The sequence below is a fragment of the Sipha flava genome, unplaced genomic scaffold, assembly GCF_003268045.1.
Source record: "Sipha flava isolate LNK unplaced genomic scaffold, YSA_version1 70_pilon_pilon, whole genome shotgun sequence".
Lineage (NCBI taxonomy): Eukaryota > Metazoa > Arthropoda > Insecta > Hemiptera > Aphididae > Sipha > Sipha flava.
In genome coordinates, this window is record NW_020273610.1 from 1687654 (window position 1) to 1713597 (window position 25944).

General features: G+C 31.9%; 1 protein-coding gene across 6 annotated transcripts in view; it reads left to right on the forward strand.

Annotated features, from left to right (window-relative positions):
• Positions 1 to 25944, forward strand: part of LOC112692074 (glutamate-gated chloride channel alpha-like) — a 149303-nt gene that overhangs the window by 96920 nt on the left and 26439 nt on the right. For 4 of the 6 annotated variants that reach the window (XM_025566608.1, XM_025566605.1, XM_025566611.1 and 1 more), the window contains 6 exons: positions 11300 to 11382; positions 20743 to 20835; positions 22502 to 22590; positions 23756 to 23839; positions 23913 to 23977; positions 25088 to 25308. In XM_025566608.1, coding sequence (XP_025422393.1) covers positions 20753 to 20835; positions 22502 to 22590; positions 23756 to 23839; positions 23913 to 23977; positions 25088 to 25308 — 542 coding nt within the window. In that variant the 5' untranslated portion in view covers positions 11300 to 11382; positions 20743 to 20752. Of the gene's footprint in view, positions 1 to 11299; positions 11425 to 20730; positions 20836 to 22501; positions 22591 to 23755; positions 23840 to 23912; positions 23978 to 25087; positions 25309 to 25944 lie in introns of all 6 variants that reach the window. The other 2 variants (XM_025566609.1, XM_025566607.1) reach the window with 2 other exon arrangements.

The following is a 25944-nucleotide window of genomic DNA, read 5'->3' on the forward strand; positions in this document are numbered from 1 at the left end:
TTTATATGCAGTTTAGAGTTTGAATGATTTCAAAAGTACGGATCCAAATATTAATTATGTTACATCAAAGATTCCGGTAAAGTCAACCAAATTAGTGCTAAAAAAACAAAAAAAAACTGATGTTCCTATTTGAAAACAAAAGTTGATACTAGCACAGAATATTTCTTAATCAATACAAAAAAATATACGTGTTGGAAAATATACTCTCATAGTGCACAATACATGTTCCATAATTTAGACTTTGATCCATTGCGTAATTCAACCGTATAAAAGGGCTATCATGCTTAATAAATCACCCTGTACAAATGTTGTGTTTTCGCACATAATAGTGCCACGGAAACATTTAACAAATATTTTTACTTGGATGAAATAAAATAACTGTATTAATAATATTTGTACATTAGGCGGGTTTTCAAACAAGAGGTTAAACTCGCTAAAATTATTACATACACAGTGTGTTTATATGTGTGTGTGTGTGTGTGTGTTTTGTTTGTGTGTGTAACTTTGTGTATGTGCGTGACGGCAGAGAGAAATAAAAGATATTTATTTATTTTTACAATATTATCGGAGGACCGTCTTGTAAGGGCTCCCACCCTTGGTCGTAACCGTACGAAACGTACAAACGGCCTATGGCGGACACATCATCGGACGATATGACAATGCTACGTGTATACAGAGGCGGAACTAAGGATTTTTACACCCGGGAAAAATGTTAAAATCACGCCCTATCATAGACCAAGAATCAAATACCCTTCTCTACAATTTTTTTTCTAATAATTTACATAAAATCATGCGTATTGAGTTTTAAACACGTTATCGGTAACTAAGTTGAAAATATCAAACTAACAGTAGATAATAAATTATTTACTATGAAAATTACACCCTCTACAATTTTACGCCCGGGGATAAGACCCAGTCCTCCTCCCCTAATTCCACACCTGAGTGTACACAAACACACACACACACACACACACACACACACACACACACACACACACACACACATATATATATATATATGTACGCATAACTTTTTTTATGTACGCGATGGCCGTCGATATATGATACTTTTGAAAAGGACTTCGTCGTCCCTGCGACCCCCTGGGTGGGATGAGAACCGGTCACGCGGGCGCCTTTTTTACGATCGTCTCGCGTGCTCCGTTTCATTGGCCAATTTCTGTCGCGCGACCGTACCCCTGCCCGTACCACACCGAACGACCCTGTCACCCCGCGCCGTTGGGTTACCGTTCTCCGCGGGAAACAGCGAAAATTTCAATCGATAACGCAGCCACCACACGCCGTGCACATGAGTCGCGGTCGTCGTCACTCGTTTATACGGTCGTTTTGGACTGCAAGAGTCGTACCTACTCGTTTTTAAATGTCAGTATTGTTGATCTTCCTATTGGATTACTGTGGGCCCATAAACGGTTCTGTGACCGACGAAGTGCTTTAGGAATAAACCAAAAACTTTATTTAGTAAATCTGATCAACGGTCCGAACACATCGTGTTTGCGGCTTGCATAAAAACGGGCGTACTTAAAAAATGTAAGTACGAAGAAAGCCCGTTCCGCGAACTAACTGAATTCCTCGTTCCTAAACGTATTTCACGCAACAAACTACAATTCAAATTAAAAACATTTTTTTTTTTGTCTGCACATGCCTACATGGGTAATGCGTTAGAACATAAAGTCATAATTTTTCAACAAAATAGTTAATTATTTTCTAATAAATTTGACTACTATGAATCTGCATTGTAAAATATAAGCTAAAATTGATGATTTCAATAATAACAATAGTTATAAAATTGAAATTGTAAATCATAAATCACCAGTAACATAATTACCTTAATAACCTCAACGGTTTAAATTTTTTTTCATGTTCTGTAATATTCATTATTTATAGTTTTAGTCTATGTTTGACTATATTGCAGTAAAATAACATAAAACTTATTTGACTTTGTTTTGTAAAAACAGTGACTTATGTTATTTTTGAAATTACTGATTCTAATTAAATCCTATGATAAATTCAGCCAAGCTCTACGGCGAACATAAAAGCACTGAACAGTAATAAACTTTGGAATAACAAATTTGATAAAATTCACGATTACTCTCCCCGTGACGATTTCCCGGGTCGTAATGCCAAAATATTGTATTCTCTTTCGAAGACGATTGAAATAGCTTAGTTTTATCAAATATTCATGTATTACTGTTAATACTAAATAGGTACCTAAATGTTAATTCACAACGGTTGATACGTTCACTGGTGAAAAATAAAACTACAATGAAATATTAAAATAGATGCCGATTTAAATAATCAATGTACCGAGTTAGTAAAAAGCCGCGTTTCCTGCGGATCTAGAATTTTTCAAATTCCTACTGTAAAATACGCAAAATTAATTATTAACTGCGTACAAAAAAATACTGGTTAATACAGCATTTCAGTGGTGTAATTTAAACATCATATATCAGAGGCTGTAAAAATCAGTCAGGATGCATGAACCCGTAGGGGTTTTGTCCAACAACCCCAATGTAAAAATAATTACCATAATAAAAACGTATAATTTTACTATCTATCAATATGAAATATGAACAAATATGAATATTCTCACATAGATACATATTATTCAAAACTATCAATTTCCACTAATGGACTATTGATATCAATTAAAAACTTTTCAATTTCGAAAAAAAAATTCCCATGATTAAATTATCAATCATTTCAATTTTTTCACTAACAAAATACCATAATCGTGAACATTTCAAAGGCTTCCCTTTTTACTTTGCCCTTCCATTAATCACTCTATCTCGAAATTTCGTATATTGGCTGTACTTTATTAATAATAGTTATAACTGATTGCGGTTATTTAATACTGCAAACGATTTAAGCATTTATATATATCAGTGGTGAAGCGTCATAGGAGACAATGAGACAATGTCTACCCACTTTTAATACGGATACATAATTTGGTTTTATTATATTTTGTTTTTTTTTATGAGACGACACGTTGCAGCGTCTCGTTTTTTAAGGCACGGTGTGCAGGAGAGTAGGTTATTGAGTGGGGATTATCATTGCACTATGAGACATGTCTCGTGTTCGTATTTATTATTTCATTTTAATATACATTATTGTAATCGTCATTGCTTTTCGTGTTGATGCGTTATCGTTCAACGCAATTTTGTTATCGTAGTTATTAGTTGGTTTTTATTTTACGATTTATTTATTTCTGGTGTGATATTCGTATCTAAATATAAAAATATTGTACTATTGTTATTCGCCACTATGCCTGATGATTTAATTAATTAAAGGTTGAATAGTAAACTACTCATACGAAAAAAAATATGAAATAAAAAATAAAAGACCGTATCCCTTTTATCATAAATACATATAAAGTTATAAATGGGGGGGAGGGGGGCTGTAACGTATTATTTTAATGTCTCCCTAACTTAAATACTCGTGCTTCGCCACTGATATATATTGTATTATGTCATTATTATGATAAACGGTGATTTTGTAATCGCAACCATTTTGACAATCGTTTGAAACGTGTTTAGAAAAGAGCTTTTTCTTATATATTTGCTATTAGTAGAAACTAGTTTAACAATAACAGAAAATAGATAAATAAAAAAAATAGTAAAAAAAAAATAGTAGAAAATAACAGTGATTGCTACTCTAACTGCTACTTTCTATTTTGTACGTTTTTATGGCGAATCACATGTTTACTTTACAATACCAGAATATCACAGTAATACACAGAGTTAGAATACTAATCTATTTACTATTTAGTCATGATATTAGATAATATTTACCTAATGTGAATGTGACATAATATTAATCATTATTTATTACCTCTGAATAATGACTAATATAATAAATTAACAAATATTATAATATTAATAAATATCTACCTAAAATCACGAATTTGTATGTTTTAATATGTGTAATGTTAATGAATGGTATTTTATCTAAAATATATTATTTATTAATAAAAATATTACATTATATTTCAATCCATGTTATAATTATTTATTATTAGTAAACCATGCTCTATGTAGTAAACTACTTCCATCTCCCACTATTTTTAGTATTTACAGTCTTAACATCAATTTATCTACACTTTGACTATATAATGCACACAAGTGTATAGTACTATAGTATCAAGTAGCAACTAGCAACAGTCGCATATCACAATTTCATAAATCACAGTGTTAAATATTTTTCACAGTTAGACAACAGATTTGTGATATCACAGTGTGATAAAATCACTGTTATATTATGTATGAGTAGCAGTCATTGCTACTGCTACTCATTGGATCACTGTGAAAAGTAGCAGTGACTGATACTTTTTAACATGACTATTCTGTATCCAAATATCCGAAAACGCACGCGGTGTGTAATCGAGTTTTTGGCGTTTTAACAAATTGCGAGAAACATTCATGCCCCGGTAAAATATTTTAATGTTCCTGGTTTCGCCCGCGGACGTTAGCGTTTCACCTCCAGTTCGAAAAGCACTCATATACACTTGGGTACAAGCCGGTTGTTTTACATCTCTACATCTATCCCTGTGGCCCATTACCGAGCTTTGAGAGTTTTTTCTGCTACGTACTGTATATGACGTACATATGATTTTTAATATACTCGTACGCCGGTCTTACGGACGGCGTTGCTGCAATGTGTATGTTCGAAGTGGTTATATAACATTTTTTTCAATTTTGTATATCGTGCCCGACTCTAATATATTATATTATTATTATTATTATAATCAACTATCAAATAAAATAAATTGTAGTATAATGCCATCGGAGTCGACTTTTCAAGAGCTACGGCTCGGTATCACGTTGCGACAGATCATGTTTTCCTATTTCTCATTTCAGTTTATCGCATCTCACGTTTATTTTGTTCTATTCGTTCTATAAACACTCACGACTGTCACTTTTTTTTCGTGTTATTCGAGCGTTTTTTCAAATCTCGTTCGATCTACATCTCGATTTTTCTCTAATTGAGCCGTACTAATAAAAACGATCACGTTCTAAGGGCACTTGATATTATTCGTCTACTTGGATTACATTAGAAAACAACAGAACATGTCCATATGTAAATGCCTATTTTAAATTATTATTATTAACCGTATTTTTATCACATACCTACGGATCTCATATACGTGTTTCCAACTCAATATTATACTTTTGGGTGGTCCTCCGAAGGGCAGATGTTTTTAAAAATATATTTTAAGATACACATTCCATAGAAGTGTATACGTGTATATATTTATTTTCAAAAGTATTTAGTCCCCGACTGTGAGGCCGGAAACCCATTATAAACGTTCCATACATTCACTGCCTGACACGATCATATATATATATATATATATTTATAAGGGACCTTTATGTACCCAGCTGTTTGCCATATTGTGTTTAAATAAATATGTCTATCAACCTTCCTACCTAAATGTAAAAATGCAGCCGGCTGGAGGTTTTTCTAAGAACAAATACATTTCATTCGATTTGTGTTCACTCGTACAAACGTTCCTCGCCATCAGTTAATCCCCAAGACAGAGCCCCATGCACGTACACAACTTCTTGCGGTTACCTTTTCACAAAAAAAAAAAAATAATAATAATAATAACTATGGGCCATCGTGCGAAGTACGATTATTGTACTTTATGTTTGATAATCGCACATGAAACTCGAACCAAAACATATTTGAGTAGAATAAAATATAGAAATATTTTTCGTTAAGCATTATTGCCATTTAAAAAATATATATATATATGTACACAACACATTGTAATACTTATACTTAATGACGATTTCAAACGCAACGTGCAGTGTTATAGATATACTGTTTAGATAATACGCAAAAATATCATGTTAAAATATCTAATGCATTCAAAAATATAATAATAGTAATGTTCTTTAGTTGCACGTATATTTCAGTACTAACGTTTTAAATATACAATTAAATTGCGTGTATGATAGAAAAAACGATTTTCATTTTCCTTGAATAATATAAACGGTTATACAAATATAAATATTTGAATCCGATAAAATATAAATATAGGTTTTTAGTAACCAGTGAACAAAGGATGTAAGGGATCCGACCTTATCAAATTATTATAAATTCCATCACTGACTATGGTATCTATTCGTATCTCTCCTGATTGAGTTTAATTACCTCATTATAAATCATAGTCCCAATCTAACCAATAGCCGAAAAAACAATATCGTGAGATCTATTGAGAATTTAAATCATTATTTTACACATGTCTATTGACAAATTTAAGATACGATTTGTTTTTATTTTAAATTAAGATTAAAAATAAATTTTAATTCTTCGCGATTAAAAAACAATTTATTCCATTGTGGTATATTCATAATTATTTCAATGCAAACATTCGTCCGTTACAGACCGCGTATTTTAGGTACATGTTATTAAATTGCAACTACGTTATCTATTATAGTATGGTATAAGAAGCAATATTGTTTGCAATGTTGAAGACTATCGATTTTACGTTGTTATGTGTTTTATTTTTATTGCACACGTGCTTGTTATTCCCATTATAATATAATATAATATATATACATATGTATTCAAATATTTTGTAAATGTATGAGATTATAGTAATCGAGAAGTAAAATGATTTATTTATACGAAAAAATGTACAATATTTTTATATTATAAGAATTTTATTATTTGTGCCCCATCTTTCCAACGAGAAATGATACCGTATGCACATACTATTATGATTTATGTATATTTAAAAGATTTATACGGCCGAATTGATTAATAGTTTGTTTTTCTTTCGATAAACATTTAGAATGATAATAAAATAAAAAACAAACCACTCCTCTCACCATTTCGAGTTGAATGCGTATCATTTTTTATGTATGCCAAGTACACAATGTAGCCCACAGGGATTCTAGGAACAGTTATGTCTACAAAAACGGTTGTACTCCGCGTCGTTTACGTATATACACGGTGCACGTATTATAATAGGCGTGCTCGTAAATTAATTAAATAATAAAAATGTTTATTTATTACGCGGTGTGTCCAATTTATTGTATAAATAATCAAAATTTATTACCTGAACATTTATACACGACAATCCACCGGTGTTTCGTAACGAAAGCGAAAAAGTTTCACTATACCTATTTTGCCGCGTAAATGTATTGTTCATAGTCATCGCCTTTTGCGCTCGTCCTCAGACAATTATTGAACACTGTTAATGCAGTATGCAAATACAGGGAGTAGAATAAAGCGAATATAATAACATTATGTTGTGAGAATGGGTGTACTTTAACATCGAATTGTCGTTTGGATTACGTCCACGTGTTATTATTGCCGTGAAAGACAGATGCAGATGATATTAATGTTTATTGAGAGAATGCTAATGAAGGGTTTGAATTAATCATTATTCTGGACCCGTAACATTTTCGTGTTGATGATATTTTTAATTAAATTACACTGTTCGTTAAATATCAAAGCACAATAAGTATCAAGGACAAACAATAATATTTGAGCAGTACATTTATAAAATGCGTATTAGTCAAGTACCAAAAACATAGAAAAAGTCACGAAATTATAATTTTTTTTTCCTCGTGAAATCATATACACAATCTTTGTACATGATACAATTAGAATATTATCTAAAAGTAACAAGATATGAAGAAAAAAACAATTTACTTGAAGAAAGGAGCCTCCTTTCGTATAGATAGCACTTTCATTTATAAAAATATAATTTTGTTAAAGGAGATCAAGGAGATCACGACACCACTTGCGCTTCAAGCGTCTGGGTAGATTACCAGGTATCGTCAAAAAGATAATTAAAAAGGAAAATTCATACCATTTTACGTTGTAAGAAAAATAAAAAGTTTTGTTGTTTATCAGCTAAACTAATTTTTCATTTTTTAAAATGTTCGAATTTTCGATAAATAATGAATACGCTAAGAACATAATATATATATTATAAAGGTTTATTTCATAATATCTACCAGGAATCCAAAGCATTTCTCTTATTGCTTATTTTGCATATTTAATTTTTTTTTACGTATTTTTATTTTATTTTACATTCGAATTTTAAGTGCAATTTCTCATTTATTTTTAAATTAGGTTAGGTTAGGAAAATTGGATGAAGTTGGTGTGTGCTATCTGTGCGATAATTCTGCACGAGAGAGGGTTTGGGGGTTTTAGAGGTTCAACCTTCCTCTCCATCCAAATTCAGAAAAATTATTAAATATTTTTTTTTCAGACTAAAAGTAGTTTTTAGATTATATAAGATTGAAAATATATAACCTAAAACTCCTCCCAAAATACTTTTTTGTGTACGCGTTTGTTTGTGATGTACGGGCGACCTACAGAGCAGTGAATAATACAATTATCCAGTAGAGCTTAGTTCCAAGTCGCGGAGCAAATCATAAAAAACATGATTTCCTTAAACGAGGGAATGTCATCAATTTTTATAAAAAATAAATACATAAATAAGTAGATCATAAAAAATAACATTACTACAAACTAAATTTGAATTATATAGAACAATAATAAACAAAACATGAAATGATAAATATATAAATAAAAAAATACGATTTACGTCAAACGTCTATTAAAAAAAAGTATAAAAAGTTCTGCAACTTTCGTAAAATTATGTACTCACTTACTTTATATTATATTACATTATAAACCGTATAATACATCAATAAACATACACCACCGTAATACACGTGCAAGGCCATAGCCAAAAAAATATTTCTAGGGTGAGGGGTTTAGAGTGAAAATATTTTTTTTGATTAGCAATTTTTAAAATTTCAAATGCAAACTGGAGTATAAAATCGTTCAAGTTTATTTCAAGAAAAAATTTTGGGGGGGGGTAAGGTCTGAACCCTAATCCTCCCTAGCTACGGCCTTGTACACGTGTAGATCTAACGATGCGTTAACTTAGTTAACTTATATGTTTCGTTAAGATTTTTCGCAAAGTAAATGTATTACCATTTCCAGGAAACATAACTTAAAAAATGCACATTTATTTCCTTGACGATAAATACTTGTTGTTTCATAGAATTCAATGACATTTGTTTCTTCGGTAAACCACACTTAAGTATAACGCCGATATTGCAACCCATCCGTAATTGCAATACTTAGAGGGTCTTAGACGTATTTTAATTTTAAACTGCAACAAACATTCCGCGGCGAATACAGTTGTATGAGTTGGTATAACCGTGTATAAGAAAAATACTAGTTGAAATTATGGCCCTAGTGCTAGGCACCACGAAATACTACGGTGATAATATGAAATCTTATAACATTACCGCAATAAGGTATGATTTATTATATTTATCATGTGATTGCAACGTGTTTAATTTATTTGAACTCGTTACCAAATTAGAATATTTTGTAAACGATATTGACGTTGTTGATTTCATTATTAAACATAAAATAATATTGTTATAACATGTATAATTATAATATATAATTGTAAAATAATTAATAATAATATATAATTATATATTATATAATCATATAATTGTCATTATTATGACCAGAGCTCGAGACTTATAGCACTAATAAATCTGAAATATGCGCTATTATATGCACCGAAAAAATGTAAAATATGCGCTATAATATGCACTAAAAATATGAAAATAAGCTTTAAAAATAATTTATTTAACATTTTTATTTAGACATTTATGAATTTATAATTATTAAAATTTAAAGAAAAATTTTTATATAATTTTACAGTTATAATTTTCTACAAATAATGACTAAAAAATCTTTCCTGTTCTCATTAATTTGTATGTGTCGAATTATGCCAATCTGTAAAATATAATTATTTCAAATTAATAAATCATTAAAAAGTAACTTACAGTTTGTACCTTCATAATTGCACTGTATTATTATGTGTTTCCGAATATTTTCAAACTTGAAAGATCTGTTATTGCTAAATAATGTTTTGTACAACAACAACATTAAGATAAAAGATACGATAAACACAATATTAACTTGCATTGGGATATTTTAGGAATATTTTTTTCAATCGACAATTTGTTTTATAACGTCCCAAAACTGTTGATCACTGATGAGTGATCGAAATATGTATTTTTGCTGGACTGAGTTTTCGATTTTTACATTAATTAGCAATAAATAGCAAAACCTCTAGAATATGCAAAAATATGCACTAAAAACTTTTAGTATTGAGTTCATTTTTGTCTAAAATGGATTTATTACTTACTCTGCTATCTTTTTATAAACTACAAAAAAAATATGCAAATGCTACAAGTCTCGAGCCCTGATTATGACTATTGTTGTTGAAGTCCGTGTTGTGTGAAATGGAGTAAAGTCTATCGAAAAAAAATATATATCTATTTCGGTTTTTAGTTTGTACGTTTATTTTGTAATATTTCTACCGGATTTCGACTAATTCACTCCCGTGAAAGAACTAAGACCACTTCCTAGAAAGTATTTCATGAAACAGAAAGCGTTCAGACTCTCTACGACGTATAGAGGTAATTCGTACGATTCTCAATTTACAAGAGTGCTGTGTGTAACTTTTCTATTTCTTTGGATACCGTCCCGAAAAAAAATGTTCAAAAATACACACATAAAAATCTTTGTGAAATCCATACAGCGTCCCGTATCCTTGTAGCCAGTTCGTTTATTCGTCGAAAGTTAAAAAAAAACACACACACACACACACCCAAAATAAAAGCTTGTCTAGACAGAAATTTAAATAATAATAATGCAAATAAAAAAATTGTCTCCAACCGTAAACGTATTTTCGAAACGAATTATAAACAATATTATTATTGTTCGTTCTCCGGGGAGGAAAAAGTCATTTCTTATTCGAATAAATTTAAATTAAATAAAGTTACGGTCGGACACTAATGGGCTGCGCCAATAGTGTTGTGTCGACGGGCGTTTCGGTATAATATTACAATAAAAACTATACGCGTGCATTACACCGTTCGCTATTTATAAATACGTTCGTTCGTATCGGTATCGCAATACGTAAAAGCTTTTATTCATTAATCACGTTCAAGTATTAAAACGAGAAAATGCACGTGTACAACTCGGACGGATAGTGGGGGAGGAAAACCGCAACATATGCATATATATTTATACGTTTACACGTCGTACGGGTTGTGTTGGGACACAAATAAGTGTGCGTACAATATGCAAATAAGTTTTGATAAAATGTAACGGTTTATCGACACATTTGTTATGTTGGAAATCATGTGTAAATGTATAGTGACGCGTAACACGAAAATACCTGTATATCTGAACATCGTGCATTTTTTTTTTGTTGTTGCAGGTGGCCACATGGACGTAACTGCTCGTCGGTAAATGGGAACGTACAATCGATTGTGACGTCGCCGGGAAGACTTGGTGAAAAGGGTAGGCAAAATACTTTTATCGCCAAACCAACCATCATATTAGGTACTATCACCGTTGCGGCCGTTGACAAAAATAATATTATGTTTACATGCATTTTTTTCTTTTCCCCCTTTTTTTCGTTTTGTCGTTGTACGCGTTACGTGTCAGGTGTGTATCACGTAGTGTTATAAAATATCCATTGGGCAAAAAGCCTCGTGGAGATGTTCGGTAGAACCAATTTTGTGTTATTGACTTTAATTTTCGAGTAAACTGATGTACCTATCAAACTTAGTGGGGAAGGGCACGTTATCCATACGTCTTCTAGTACATTTCTCTACGACGTTTTTATATTTTATAGGTGTTTAAATGATTAAATTAAATAAATTAGTAGAACATTTATTTAGTTTTTTTTTGCCGTGAGATTAAATGATTCAATTAAACAAAAAAATGCACTGAAAGTAAATATAACAATAAATATATTCCAAGTACCTAAATATAATTATCATCCGGAGAGATTGGATGGAAATACATGAAAAAAGTGCTGAGCAAAAGCATACACTATAGGCGTTGATAATATTTTATAGAATTGATTTTAAAACTAATACTGTACCGTGTACTCCTTATTATATCAATAACTATATAACGATAGCGATATAACCGTATAAATTACTTAACAGCAATTTGGGAAAATCATTCTACATTTATACCTGTCTAATAATATTTTTATTGTGCTTAAATTATTGCATCTATTATACGTTTACTATATTAATTATATACATATAAAGTATTCATTTAATCATATTTATGAATAGTTAATACTTGACAATTTTTTATGCTTCTATTTTGATCTTGTTTATTGTTTACTTAGAAACAATTTTTTTTACATTTTTCGACTATTTTTTTATTATTTTATTTGATTTGTGGGTTTATATGGTTTATGGTTTTATTGTACTCGTGGTGGTAAATAAATTATTGTATTAATAATAATATAATGAAATTATGGATGTTAGTTATTCTTAAAGTTAAAGTATAGAACAAGTTACATTGTGCGTTATAACTAATGATAATTCTTGTAGAATAGTAGAATAATAAGTTTACTTTCAGGCGATAACAATTTTGATTATATTAAGTATCTATTTTTGTTCTAACAATACTTACAACACAACGGAAACGTCTTCATTGTAATGCACACCATGTTAAAAATAATTTTTAAAAAAATATTATTTTTATCGATATATTACTTTCATGAAACACATACTCAATATTGTATTACATTTATGGTTTATTCGATGTATTGTATTTGTTTGACACGAGCTAAAACACTTTATTTGAATTTATCAGATTAATAAATATTTGATTGATTGGAAACATATTTTATTAAAAAAAATAAAAATAATTCCATAATGGTCGTGTTAATAAAACAATATTCTAATTCATGAAATAAAAAACTGCTGTAAAAAAAATTGTGATAAATACAATTTGTATTTTTTAATTTTAAGATTATAAGACAGTCCGTAGTCCAATTAATACGTGTGATCTACGTATGTACTTGTTCATCTTCGTATCATATTCATTGTGTGTTTATAAGTATTTGTTTATAAGTGTTAGTAGGTGTTCGATATAGGCTGCGATATATAAATATACAATTATATTATGTGTAAAAATTACAACTGTACATGATATTGTACCTATCGTTTTATAGTGATTGTATAATGAAGTACGAGTACATACATCGGTAAATAATAATAATAATTAATAAAAATATTAGGTGAAAACGTACTAAAGGAAAATGATACGAAAAAATTAACGGCGGGGGACTTCGTCAAAAAATATTTAAAGCTATTAAAAACATTATTATGATTATTATTATTACCATTTTTTTCGGTTTCAAATAGTGTGTTTCCGATGAAAAATATTGTTTTTACACCTCTGAAGTTCATTTACTGGGTCGCCGTTGTTTAATTAAAACCTTGGTGAAAAAATTATGATTATCATCTTGGCCTTTTAGAGTCCACTAAAATATTATGAAATATATACGTTTAATAGTTCTTATAAACTTTAACGTTTTGCAAAACTTATCGGTATAATATAAAACAATGCAAGAAATAACTTGATTACTTCATTTATTATTTTGGTTTTAGTATTTACTTTTATTAAGATACCTATTGCAATTATATTTTTGGTTAAAAATAACTTTATATATGTATAATAATACAAATAATTAACACAACGTATTAAACAGACGGAAACGATTTAATTATTTTCCTAATATTATTGTATTTCATGTTTGGTAAACACAAATCAAAAAAAATTGTTACAAAATATTTGAATGTAAGTTTATATGAAAACGTACAGCTATAAAATATAATCATATATCTAACATCAGTATAAAAATTATTCCGTAATGCAAGCCTGGAGTTCGTTTGGATTTTTTTTACAATTCCGACATTTTAGTTATACGACTAAATATGTTATTTTATTTTTTTTTACTAGAGTACTACATTTTTTACTACATCAAATTAAAATTATTTACATCATGATGGTCATAAAAAAAATTTATTATTTTTCCTTCGCAAATATTTCCCACCGTGTCACTTGTACTATTTATTAGCTAGGTGCGTTTTCATAAAATTGTTGGTTCAAAGTGGTACAATTTAATTTTCCATTTATCGTTTATCGACATTAGAAACACATTTTAATACGTATACAATGCAGCGTCTATTTTAGCTGTGCTCGTAACGACTTTGCATTCCCGGTGATAAGATTAATTTTGTACATGTTCATTTTACACGTTACGTATACAGATTCAACATACTTCGTTCTCGCGCACAGAGCCAAAACGATCGACCGAAATGTTTCCTTTTTCCAAAGTTGTTACAATATACGAACGTACAATATTCGGTGCTTTTATGTTACAAACTAAAAGTAACCATACGATTTTTCAGGGGTTTTGTTCAATACTTATATCACACAAGTTACAGATATATTTAGTAAAATTTATTTTTATCCAATATATTATCCATGTTTTAAGTTATTTATGTAGGAAATCGTTCTTGTAGACTTCAGAATGTGACTTTCTTTCGGTATTTCTATTTGAAGCGAGTTTTTAGTAATAATTTTGAACGGTCTGTTTTCATTCTTAAAAATCGATAAATTGTTTTTCTAAATGAAACGAAATTCATATTTCATACAATTTCGACTGTCAATGTTTAAACGATAAAAACCAATAATATAGGAGACGAACACATCTGTATATTAACAATTGCAGCCGTACGCTTGGCGAGTTTAAAACTCGGTTCCAATGTCGAAAACCAGTAATATCGTATACACAGATAAAAATACGCGTGTCAAGCCACAACAATCATATGAAATACGCTGTTTCCGTTGTACATGAAACAATTATTGCATTTACTTCTATCGGAATTATGAAATTCCATAACTTGGATTTTTCCGGTCTTGAAATCGCATACAATAACGCAGAGTTTTTCCCGGACTCGAACAGAGAATTGAAATAATTGTTATGAGCGCATGAAATATGGACGAAATCGGGAAAGCTTTAACGAAATGTGAGGGGAAAAAAATATAGTCTCGAGAAAACGGTACGCTCAACACTCGGATTTCGAGGCGAATTTTCGTGAATATACAACAGGTACCTAACTAATAATAACATGATAACCTTTGTACAACTGATAAACTGATACGTAAACAATAATCGATAGGTCAATGTGCACGTACAAACTACTGAAGGCAACACGATACGTTTGTCGTCTTTATGAAGCTATCTTTTAAAATCCGGTCTCCTATTATATTATTATTGTTTAGACAGCAATAACTAAGAATCACGTGTTATACACTTGGTCGCAGGTAATGGAAGCGGTCTGGAAATGTATTCGCGGACGGCGTAAACCATCGTAATGCAATATGACGTCTTGTTTTTTGACTGAATAATACATTATCGTACTATGTTGATAAATTCCCAAATATTGTAGCGAAAAAATATCAAAAATTAACCGACCGAAAATAATGAGTAGTGCTCCCTCGTGTAATAGATGATCGCCGTTGTGTTATTTTTATGTCGTTCTCGGACGTTTATTACAAAATCGTAACGCCTAAATAATTGGACAGTACAAACAATAATAATATATATTATTATCGTATCCAGATATTTCCTTGTTATGTTGAAGTAAAAAAATGAAACACACTCAACAAGCGAACAGTTTTTATTATTTCTCTGACAAATATATTTCTGATGGCGAACGAGGATGATGAATCAATTTAATTTTCCGTCCGCACGGCGTCGTTTATATTCGTACGTAATTAAATATTGTCCCAGTCGGTTTACTTTGAGACTCAGTATCTTATGATAACGTAAAACGATAAAACCTGCAGCATAACGTGGTCCTGGATGTATTGCGATTCAAAATTGTTCTACGAAATAATTCGATGGTATATGTTTATATAATATATTATATTATAACTACGTTTGGCGCGAGGTAAGAATGTAATGTATAGAAGAAAGTTTTGGAAAAGTTTTCCCTGTTTTTTTTTTTTTGTAGTTGTTATAAAAACATCTCGTGTACGCGAGAGAAGTTATTAGTCTCGTTTAAAACGTGTACACCTGTACTCCGGTGGCATCCCGCACGCACAAAAACATCTCATCGTTGTCGCTGGAACGGGGAGAGGCGAAGAAGATTAAAACATCGTATGTATTCCGCGAGAACACGATTTTCTACTCACGACGGTGATTTTCTACAGTTCGCAGACCGTCGATTTACGCGCGTTTGTTTAGTCCCGTCGATATCGGCCGACGATAGTGCTCGACGACACGCGTTCAAAATAGACGTCTAGACATTTGATCGTTTCTCCGCCATCACCATGACATTTGGTGGAATAAGATTTTTCGCATCGTGACTTCTAAGCGCGTCGCGAGGCATGGCTTTCGATGAAAAAAAAAATTATTGACAACGGTCGGCTCAACAATCGGTATTGAACAAATTACTTGTGTGTATTTATATATTTTCCGCCACCGTGATTATAACCAGTGACGAAGCGTCATAGAAGACAATGAGACAATGTCTACCCACTTTTAATTCGGATACATAATTTGGTTTTATTATATTATTTATTTTATTTATTTTTATATAATAAATACTTCAATATTTATCATAGTTTTTTGTGCCGTACCGTATTAGTAATCTTAAAATAGATTAGTTGCGGACCGTATATATTCAAATACAGATATAAAAATTAATATGAGACGACGCGTTGCAGCGTCTCGTTTTTCAAGGGAATAGGTTATTGAGTGGGGATTATCATTGCGCTATGAGACATGTCTCGCGTTCGTATTTATTATTTCATTTTAATATACATTATTGTAATCGTCATTGCTTTTCGCGTTGATGCGTTATCGTTCAACGCAATTTTGTTATAGCAGTTATTAGTTGGTTTTTATTTTACGATTTATTTATTTCTGGTGTGATATTCGTATCTAAATATAAAAATATTGTACTATTGTTATTCGCCACTATGCCTGATGATTTAATTAATGAAATGTTGAATGATGAAATAGTAAACTACTCATACGAAAAAAAGTATGAAATAAAAAATAAAAGACCGTGTCCCTTTTATCATAAATACATATAAAGTTATATAAAGTTATAAATAGGGGAGGGCTGTAACGTATTATTTTAATGCCTCCCAAACCTAAATACTCGTGTTTCGCCACTGATTATAACGTTTATCGTTCTTAAAAAACGTCTATTATAATTAATTATATATAATTCATCTATTGCGTAATAAACATGTGACCCGTACGTATTTAAAAACAATGCGTAGCTGTTTTCTTGTTAGGATTCTACAGATATCAGAACACCTTTTACGTTCGTTGTAGTCCGTTTGTCCATTGGTCGCTTGCGTGCAGTACGCACTCAATTACGATCGTTAGTATTCATTTTATTAATACTTTTACTGCTGTTGATATTGAAACATATCAAAATCAGAACTTTTAACTTCAGTACCGGTCGATGAAAAAAATTGATGTGCCGAATTATGAACACTTCGTTCACAAACGGACCGTACAAGTTACCCCGAATTCTTTTAAAATTGAACGCCGATTTGTACGGTCAATTGTTTGAAACACGTTCAGTGATCGGAGGAATTCGACACGTCCGCAGATCGGTCCCAACTAGTTTTCGGTAGTCCTCGTTAATATACTCAGCTGAACACGGTAGGTATCGGCGAAATGAATGCGTGCAAGATATTGCAATCAATACCGGTGACAGAGTCGTGCGAGACGAGTGGCGCGCGACCTCGTTCAGACCCACGACCCTTAAATGAATTCCTTTTTTCTAAGAGGTCACCGCCTACGAATAACGTAGCATAGGCGTGAGCGCTGCATGCAATCGTTTCCGTTTTGGCGGTCATATAATATATTTTTTTTGTATTTTTTTTATATAATAATTATCTTATTATTATTATATTATAATCGACGGATCAAAATTTCGCACCGCTGCTAGAGAGCAGAGGGACGTCCAGCACCAATGGTTGTTCGGGAAAAAAGTTTTGATTTCGATGTTGTCGCGCAACGCCGTCGCAGTGTTACGGCGGACACGCGGACCGCGTCGTACACGTGTTGCGAATATCATATCACGTGCGCAGGTGCTCGCAACACGAGACACGGTTTTCGCATGTGTTTTTTAACGATTTTCTTCGCGGAACTCACCCGCGAGTAAAACCGTGCAACCCCCATGGCGCAGATACTGCGCGGCGACAAAGTCGTGCCGATTAAAAATTTACCACGTTCCGCTGCGTTCGGAACGAATAATGAGAGTATAAAAAAAAAAAAAAAAAATAAAGTAATAAAGAAAACATGAAATACGTGTATAATTTACGTATTTTTTTATGCGTACCTCGTACATCACGCCGTGCGTACGGTATCGCGTGTACGTCCTGCTGCAATCGGGCACACGCGTAACAACATTTCCACCGACCGTTTTTCCGACCTAGTGCAACGCATTATAATTTTTTGCCCCCGGAGACACCGTTATTACGTGTGTACGCCGCAATAAACCCGACCACCGCGGCAGTAATCGCCATAATATTTTCTCTCGTTTCGATTAGTTTCGCCCACCTCTAATCTACGAACCTCGGCGCGAAATCAATACCATTCGCGTAACCGGGCGGCGGTGGTTTTTCTTGTTTACTTTTTTAAACCTAGGCGCATATTCTTCTTGTGGTGCGCGCCGGGTCCGTACATAAAAATTTCGTTTCTCCGTTGTTTTCGGTGCGCGAACACATGGCACGTAACATTTTTTTCGTACGAATACCATACACCGAACGAAATGTCGTTTGAGACAGGGGCACGGATTTAGATTTACTTCTAGGGATAGGCGACTCAAATTTTTTCTTTAATTCAGGCTCAAAATTAACAAGTAAAATTTTCGGTAATATTTAAATCAGGTGAATCCTTAATATTTTTTTTTTTTTTTTTTTTCTAATGCCGGATCCACTTAGAATCGACTTTTGTGTAGTTTTTTTTTAACACCTGTCCGTGTTTTGAAAGTTATGTTTCTGTTTTATTTGATTTTTCACTAAGTATGGACCCGACAAAAAGCCCAATTCAGTGTTCACAGCCACGCGTAATTTCATTTCGTTATAAAATGTTCCACATTAAAAACAATTGAAATGTATATCACACATATAATCAATTCCTTAAATACGGATTCAGGAGGGGGTGATCGCCCTTTCGTTCCCCCCTAAAATACGCCAATGGTTTAAGACCAGTGTTTTTTTTTCCATAAATATCCATCAGTGATTGCGAGTCCGCAGGGCGCACTGGAGCCGTACTAACACGTACGCAAATATTTTGCCGGTAAAAAAAAGTACACCGTTACAAAAAAATGATAGATAACACCAAAGTTCGCGCAGTTACGTCAAAACTTGTTTACCGTAGTAATAAAATGTGGTTAAATGTACCCGTGTTCGATATTTGTTTGCAAATTATACACTTACATATTATCGTACCGTTCGTTTTCATATCATACGTATTACCGATCGTTCAAGATTGTATCATACGTATCAGTGGGGAAACGGAAATTGAATGTTCGTTTTCAAAGATCCTAATTACCCGTAAAGCGCATATAATATTGAAAAATCGTAGAGTTTATGTACGCGCCATGCGGTTGTATGTGGACGTATTGATAATATAATCGTACGGGGGAAAAATACCAAAGTCTATTCATTTTAATGAACTTGATGTGTACAGAAATTGTTTTACGAATATTTTATTATGTAATTCCGAAACTAGATACTCGTATGCTCAGAAGATATATTATTTATAAAAAAAAAGTATAATTTATTAGGTACTGTTGGTAATAAAAAATGTACCTTTACCGAGTTATACGTAAAGTTGAATGCATAATAAATTAATTCCACGCAAAATATAGTTTATGGGTTGACTTTCGAATTGAAAATTGACAAATATCACAGTTGGAATACAACAATTATATTACTGGTGTGATGTTAAAAAAAAGTGCATGAAGTTTTACACATTGAATGGTTTAAATCGATTGGTCATTTGTATGATGTTGTTGTCTTTGGTTTAATTTTGTGTTTTGCTTACCAAGCATTTTCAATTGTTCTGGAACGCGTCAATTTAGACAAATCTGAAACCAACTAAAAATCTGCGCATTAATTTATTTTGTGCGCTCCATTATTATTATTATTATTAATATTTCTGACAAATTTCTACAAAATATGTGTCTAAACAATTTTTTTATAACTTTATCCACATACATATATATATTTCATTTTCAAAATTGTTTCCGGCAAAATAACTCTGTAGAGATAATAAATATTGGACACTGCAGTTACTTAAATACTGGTTAGTCTGTCCGGCACATAAGCTATGAAATAAAAATATAAAATATATTATTTCGTGTACACGTTTGCTGCGCTATTTGAATAAAACAAAAAAAGTTTCAAATCCGATACTAAAAATGCACAAGTCGTTCTCAAATGACATCTGCAACGGTATAGTTGGGTTGAATGAATTATAAATTAAACTGAGTTTTTTAAAGTATCATAATATACACGACACAATGTCATGACGTTGTTGGGCAGCAATCTGTCCAGAGATCGATACATTTTAATTAGTTGCCATTTTAATTAACAAGCTTCATATACTTTTAATACTATTTCGTAACAAAACGGTCCTTCCCTTCCCCCTGGAGGTCAATTATAACGCGACCGAAACGACAAACCAAAACTGTTTACCTAATCGATTGGTACCATACAGGCGATACCGAACAAATTTTGAATTCTATCACTAGGCTTCATTTCGATGTATTATTGTATTAATAATAAGAAAAGGGTCTGTTTCAGATGCCATAGAATGGAACGAATATGGAGGCTGCTACAAGCGGCTTCCTTTCTCGTGCCGCTTCTACAAAACGCGTTGTCAGAGAATTCAGACGTGTAAGTAAATGAAATATTATAATAATGACAATAATAAAACAGATGTATCTACTCCTCTGTGTTGGATTGGCTATGGCTTATAAATTAACAATTGAAAACAGAGATAAATTATAATACACTTGGTGATTCGTTTCAATAACTGTACATTTAACGTTTACAAGCGTAATTGTATAATAATTCATGAACGCATTTTACCAAATCAAATTTAATCTAAAACAACTTAAACACAATCTCATCGCCGTAAAGCGATTGCTCCGTCGGAGTTAAAGTTTTAAAATAAATTGAAATAAACCGCTTTAGTAGATGTTAAATTTAGTTTTTATTGTTTAGTCAACTTACTAAAAGTGTCAATCCTAATAAACGCATCATGTAATACCGGCCTGGTTAACCTGTTCGACATCCGTCTCCCACGATCCATTGTTAAACACCCTCATGTCGATTTCATCAATCTTCGTTATCATTACTCTTCGGATTTATGGATGAGTAAGTACGGCTCGACCCCTTCAACGATAAAGATAACTTTTCTTTGACATTTCATTACATTTATTTTTAAGTCGAAAACTAGACGCGATCTTCATCCTAGTTACTCTATATTAAGTTTGATATCAACGAATTTCAAAATACCAATATTTGTTTGCAAAGTCTCAACATTCAAGATATTTGTTTTTGTTTTATCAGTTTTCTACCAAAAACGATAAAAATGTATAAACATGATTGATATCATTAAAATGTATCTTTTTTTATTATTATCCGCAACAATATAATATTATATTTTAAGCATTGGCAATGAAGTAATTATGTTTTACACATTTTAATTTGACATTGAATACTTTCACACGTTCCTTTATTTCTTTCACATTGTAAACACTAACCACATCAAAAAAATATTACAAATATCTTGCAGATATAAAATATACCTTTAAATTATTAGAAATTTAATTTCATATTACTCTAAATTTTAGTTATCTTATAATGTAATTTCTAGTTTTGGATTAGATATTTTATTTCAAGGTTGTTGAAATGCATAAACATGTAATATATTATAATATTATAATTATATAATTATAACTAAAATATCTGAAAATGTTTGGTTAATTATTTTTTTTTTTTATGATCATGTGAACGTGAAGTTAGTAAACGCCATCGCTAGTCACGAATCGTATTTAAAATACGACAATTATACAATAATTATTACAAATTTTCCAGTTCAAAGAAACCAAACGCTTGTACTTTTTGACAGACAGAATTTTTTCATGTTTATTTTCAAAATGTTTCGTATGCGTGTTACGTATTTCAACTATCTACGTATAATTCCCATCCGAAGAAACTTTCGATTAGACGGAATAAAGTTTAGAAGAACTTTGATTTGTTTTCGAGAAATAATGATACTTTGATTGAAAACATTTCGTAATATTTTCGATTAATACATTGTATTTGTATAAATAAGTTTTGGTAGTTGTGGCTGGTTTAATTATTATATTTATTCAAATGGTTAATGAGATATTTTAGTATAATTTACTAACAATAACATAAAAACTGTTCAAACAGTTAATTGTGTAATAGCTAAATGTATTTGAATTTATATAACTTATATCGTAAATGACAGAAAATTATAATAATAGTTTTTTCTAAGCACGTATTACAGTGGATAATCTTTTTGCTTTAGGTTTGAAAATGGAAAATCAGACAAGGAAATCCTGGATAATTTGGTAAATCCAAATCGCTATGACAAAAGACTGTTGCCACCAGTGGATGGTGAGTAGTATTTTTAATCGAATAATAAAAAAAAATGTAATGTTATAAATGGTATAAGTGAATCGAAAGGAGATAAGTCTCGGTTTAAAAAACATTTCATAACACGGTAAAAACAAATATATTATGGCCAACGAGTAGAACTCAATCGTATGTGTTGTACAAAATTATATAAACATCGTACGAATTGAGAATTATAAATTTGTTGATTAAAACACATATTATAATAAACTTGAGATTAAAAGGCAAAATCTATAAATATGATAATTTATTATTTACTTACCTAAATATCGTATACCTGCAGTCCTTTAACTTTGGTCCGCAACAACCTTAACACGTAACATACGTCAATACGTTACATAAGTGTATTATTACAATATTATTAGAATATTATTAATTTTTTTTTAATATATAATAATAATATTTTATTCTATAAGAGAATAGATCTCATCTTTATTACTATGTTCAAACACTTTTCACTTTTGTCTCAAGTACAACACCAACCATCGTATTTAATAAATAAAAATTACTCTTTAAAAATATAAAAAAAAAAAAAAAAATGAAAGTTAGACTAATTAAATTTAAATTAACTGAAAAATTAAGTGTAATAAAAATAATTATAAATGTTCATGTTTTATTGCCTACTAATGCAATTTATTACATAAAATAATTATTATACTGTTATTTTTGATTACAAGAGATTTTATGGAAAAATGTATTCCTTAAATAATTCATTAGGGATCCGCGATTTCTAAAAATATTTCACTAGAGACCACTGATCGTGAATGGGTTAAGAACTGATGCCTTGTACAATAAACTGACGTAAATATTATTTTTTTCGATTAACCTAATACCGAATTCCTATTATTAAAATTTCGATCAAACGGGAAACATAAAATCATAGTAACATATTTAATGTCTTCAAAAACTAAGCGGACTCAAGTGCTCGGATATTCGTAGGAGAATTGATTAAAAATGTTCAGAAAGAATACGTTACAAACACTGTAGCTGCGGTTCGCGATATCATTTGATAACTTTGATAACACACAATAGAACCGAGATAAACGTATGCGTATGGAATTGAAACGATATTATATAAACGTCGATTGTAGCCCACGTCTAGTACCGAGTGTGAATATTAATATTTTACGTGTGCATGCGTGTTTAGATCAAGACTTCTGCTGCGGGATGAAAACTCCACAGGACGTGAGGGTAATCCTTCCGTCGGCCAGCAAACATCCCATCCGGAAAGGTACGAGCCGCGGCGGTCAGCTCCGCATCATTTCCTTTGAGATTATTTACCACATTTCCCCCCGGTTTTTCAGGACCTTTGTTGGTGAACGTTAGCGTGCTGCTACTCAGCCTGGCCTCGCCCGATGAGTCAAGTCTGGTAAATCATGATCCGTGGCTGAGCGCCCGTTAATTAAAAATCAGCAAGGACGGCTCGTGGACAATGAAAAAGAATGATTAAAAATTACTAATTTTATGAGAAGCGACAGTCAATGGTTGAAATGTATTCATTTGATGGATTTTATATATATATATATTTTCTTAAGAACTATCAGAGCTTAAATAAATGAATAAATAAACGCTTAGCTAGAGGATAATTAAATTTGTAATTTACGACCGGTTTTGAATTAAAACTTCATCATCAGGTATGTACAAAGTCAATAAAAACGCGACTTTATTGACTTTATATATACCTGATGAATTTTTAATTTGAAAACCGTCGTACTTTATGAATATCATAATACTTCGGACTAAGCGTTTACTTATTTATTTCTACACACATCTACTCTTTATTTATATATTAATATAAGAGTCATAAATATTTAATAATTATTATTTTATTATCAGAATTTGTCACTTGGAGTAAATTAAAAATACGAAGAATTGTTTAGAAATTATAAAATTAAAAGTACGTATAATCAGTGCCAAAGTAACCAAAAGTTAGGCCCTAATATATTTTTATTTAAAAATATTATAATTTTTGCATATTGTTTTAATTAATATAAAGGATGATGAAATTTTTGTAAATAATAAAACAGTAACTGTTATAATTTTTAACATTAAATTTTTAATTTTTGCACCCTCCCAGGAGTTTTGCTCAGGCCATAGGCACCTCTCTTTTCCCTTCTTAGTACGACCCTGTATACAGTACATAATGTGTTAGGGATAAAAATATAAAAATGTCCAAGCCAGGTGCTCGTAGATCGTGAAATACGTATATCAGATCCTCGCTACCGAATTCGTCCTACTTTATTTTTTTATTCAATTGTCCGCAAGGCCCGGAATCAAATATCCGAAAAATCATCTGCCAATAATGCTCTAAAAAAAAAAAAAATAAATAAAACGAAATTGCCAAATACGTTACAATATACACGTAAATAATTTGTCGTATGGAAACCACGAGCCGACACTGCGAACGCACACACGTATATTATATACGTATTACTTTAACACTCGTGTTCCTTCCGTTCGCCCTGTCCGTCAACCGCAGAAGTACGAGGTGGAGTTCCTGCTGCAGCAACAATGGTACGACCCCCGTCTGCGGTACTCGAACCAGAGCCGGTACGACTTCCTGAACGCCATACATCACCACGGGGACATCTGGGTACCGGACACGTATTTCATCATGCACGGTGACTTCAAAGCGTCACTGATACCGGTGCACTTCTCATTGAGGATCTACAGGAACGGCAGCGTGCACTACCTGATGAGGTGACGTTATTTTAAAATATACTATTTGCGATATGTGCAGTGCCAGATCTTGGGTAGGCAAGTGGGTATGCTCATATGTACTCAGAAACAGAGCCGTGTTTAATGGTGGCAAGGGAGTATGGCCATTGCCCCGAGCGGAAAATTTTATGATGTTTGATGGGGCGGAACATACGTAAGGGTGCTACATTTTTATTGCTTTGAAATTCTTAAATCCGGTGTGTAGCTTAAAAGGTCCCCATACCCCCTTTCACGATAGGGACGCGGCCCTTCAACATTCGAGCATTAATTTATAACTGTTGGGTTGTGTTTAATATACCCTGCCGTACGAGGGTGGATTGCGTATGGCTTCGGACGACATGACGTGCTGTAGTAATAAAAGGGTGCATGGATTCGTAAGAATACGGATAGCGATCGAATCGTTTTGTTGCACATCGCACCCCGCGGAGGCGACCATGATGCTCTGTAAACGATCCGAATGAATTCCGCCATGACGGCCATGAGAAGAGGGGTGTGGCCGTGTGTGGGATGCGCCGTTCGGGGACGGTACACGGTTTTCACGTTCGTAACGGGTATCACCTAATTACTTTGATGCGATCACGAAAAGACATGTATACAAGTTGTTTATTTTAAGTATGC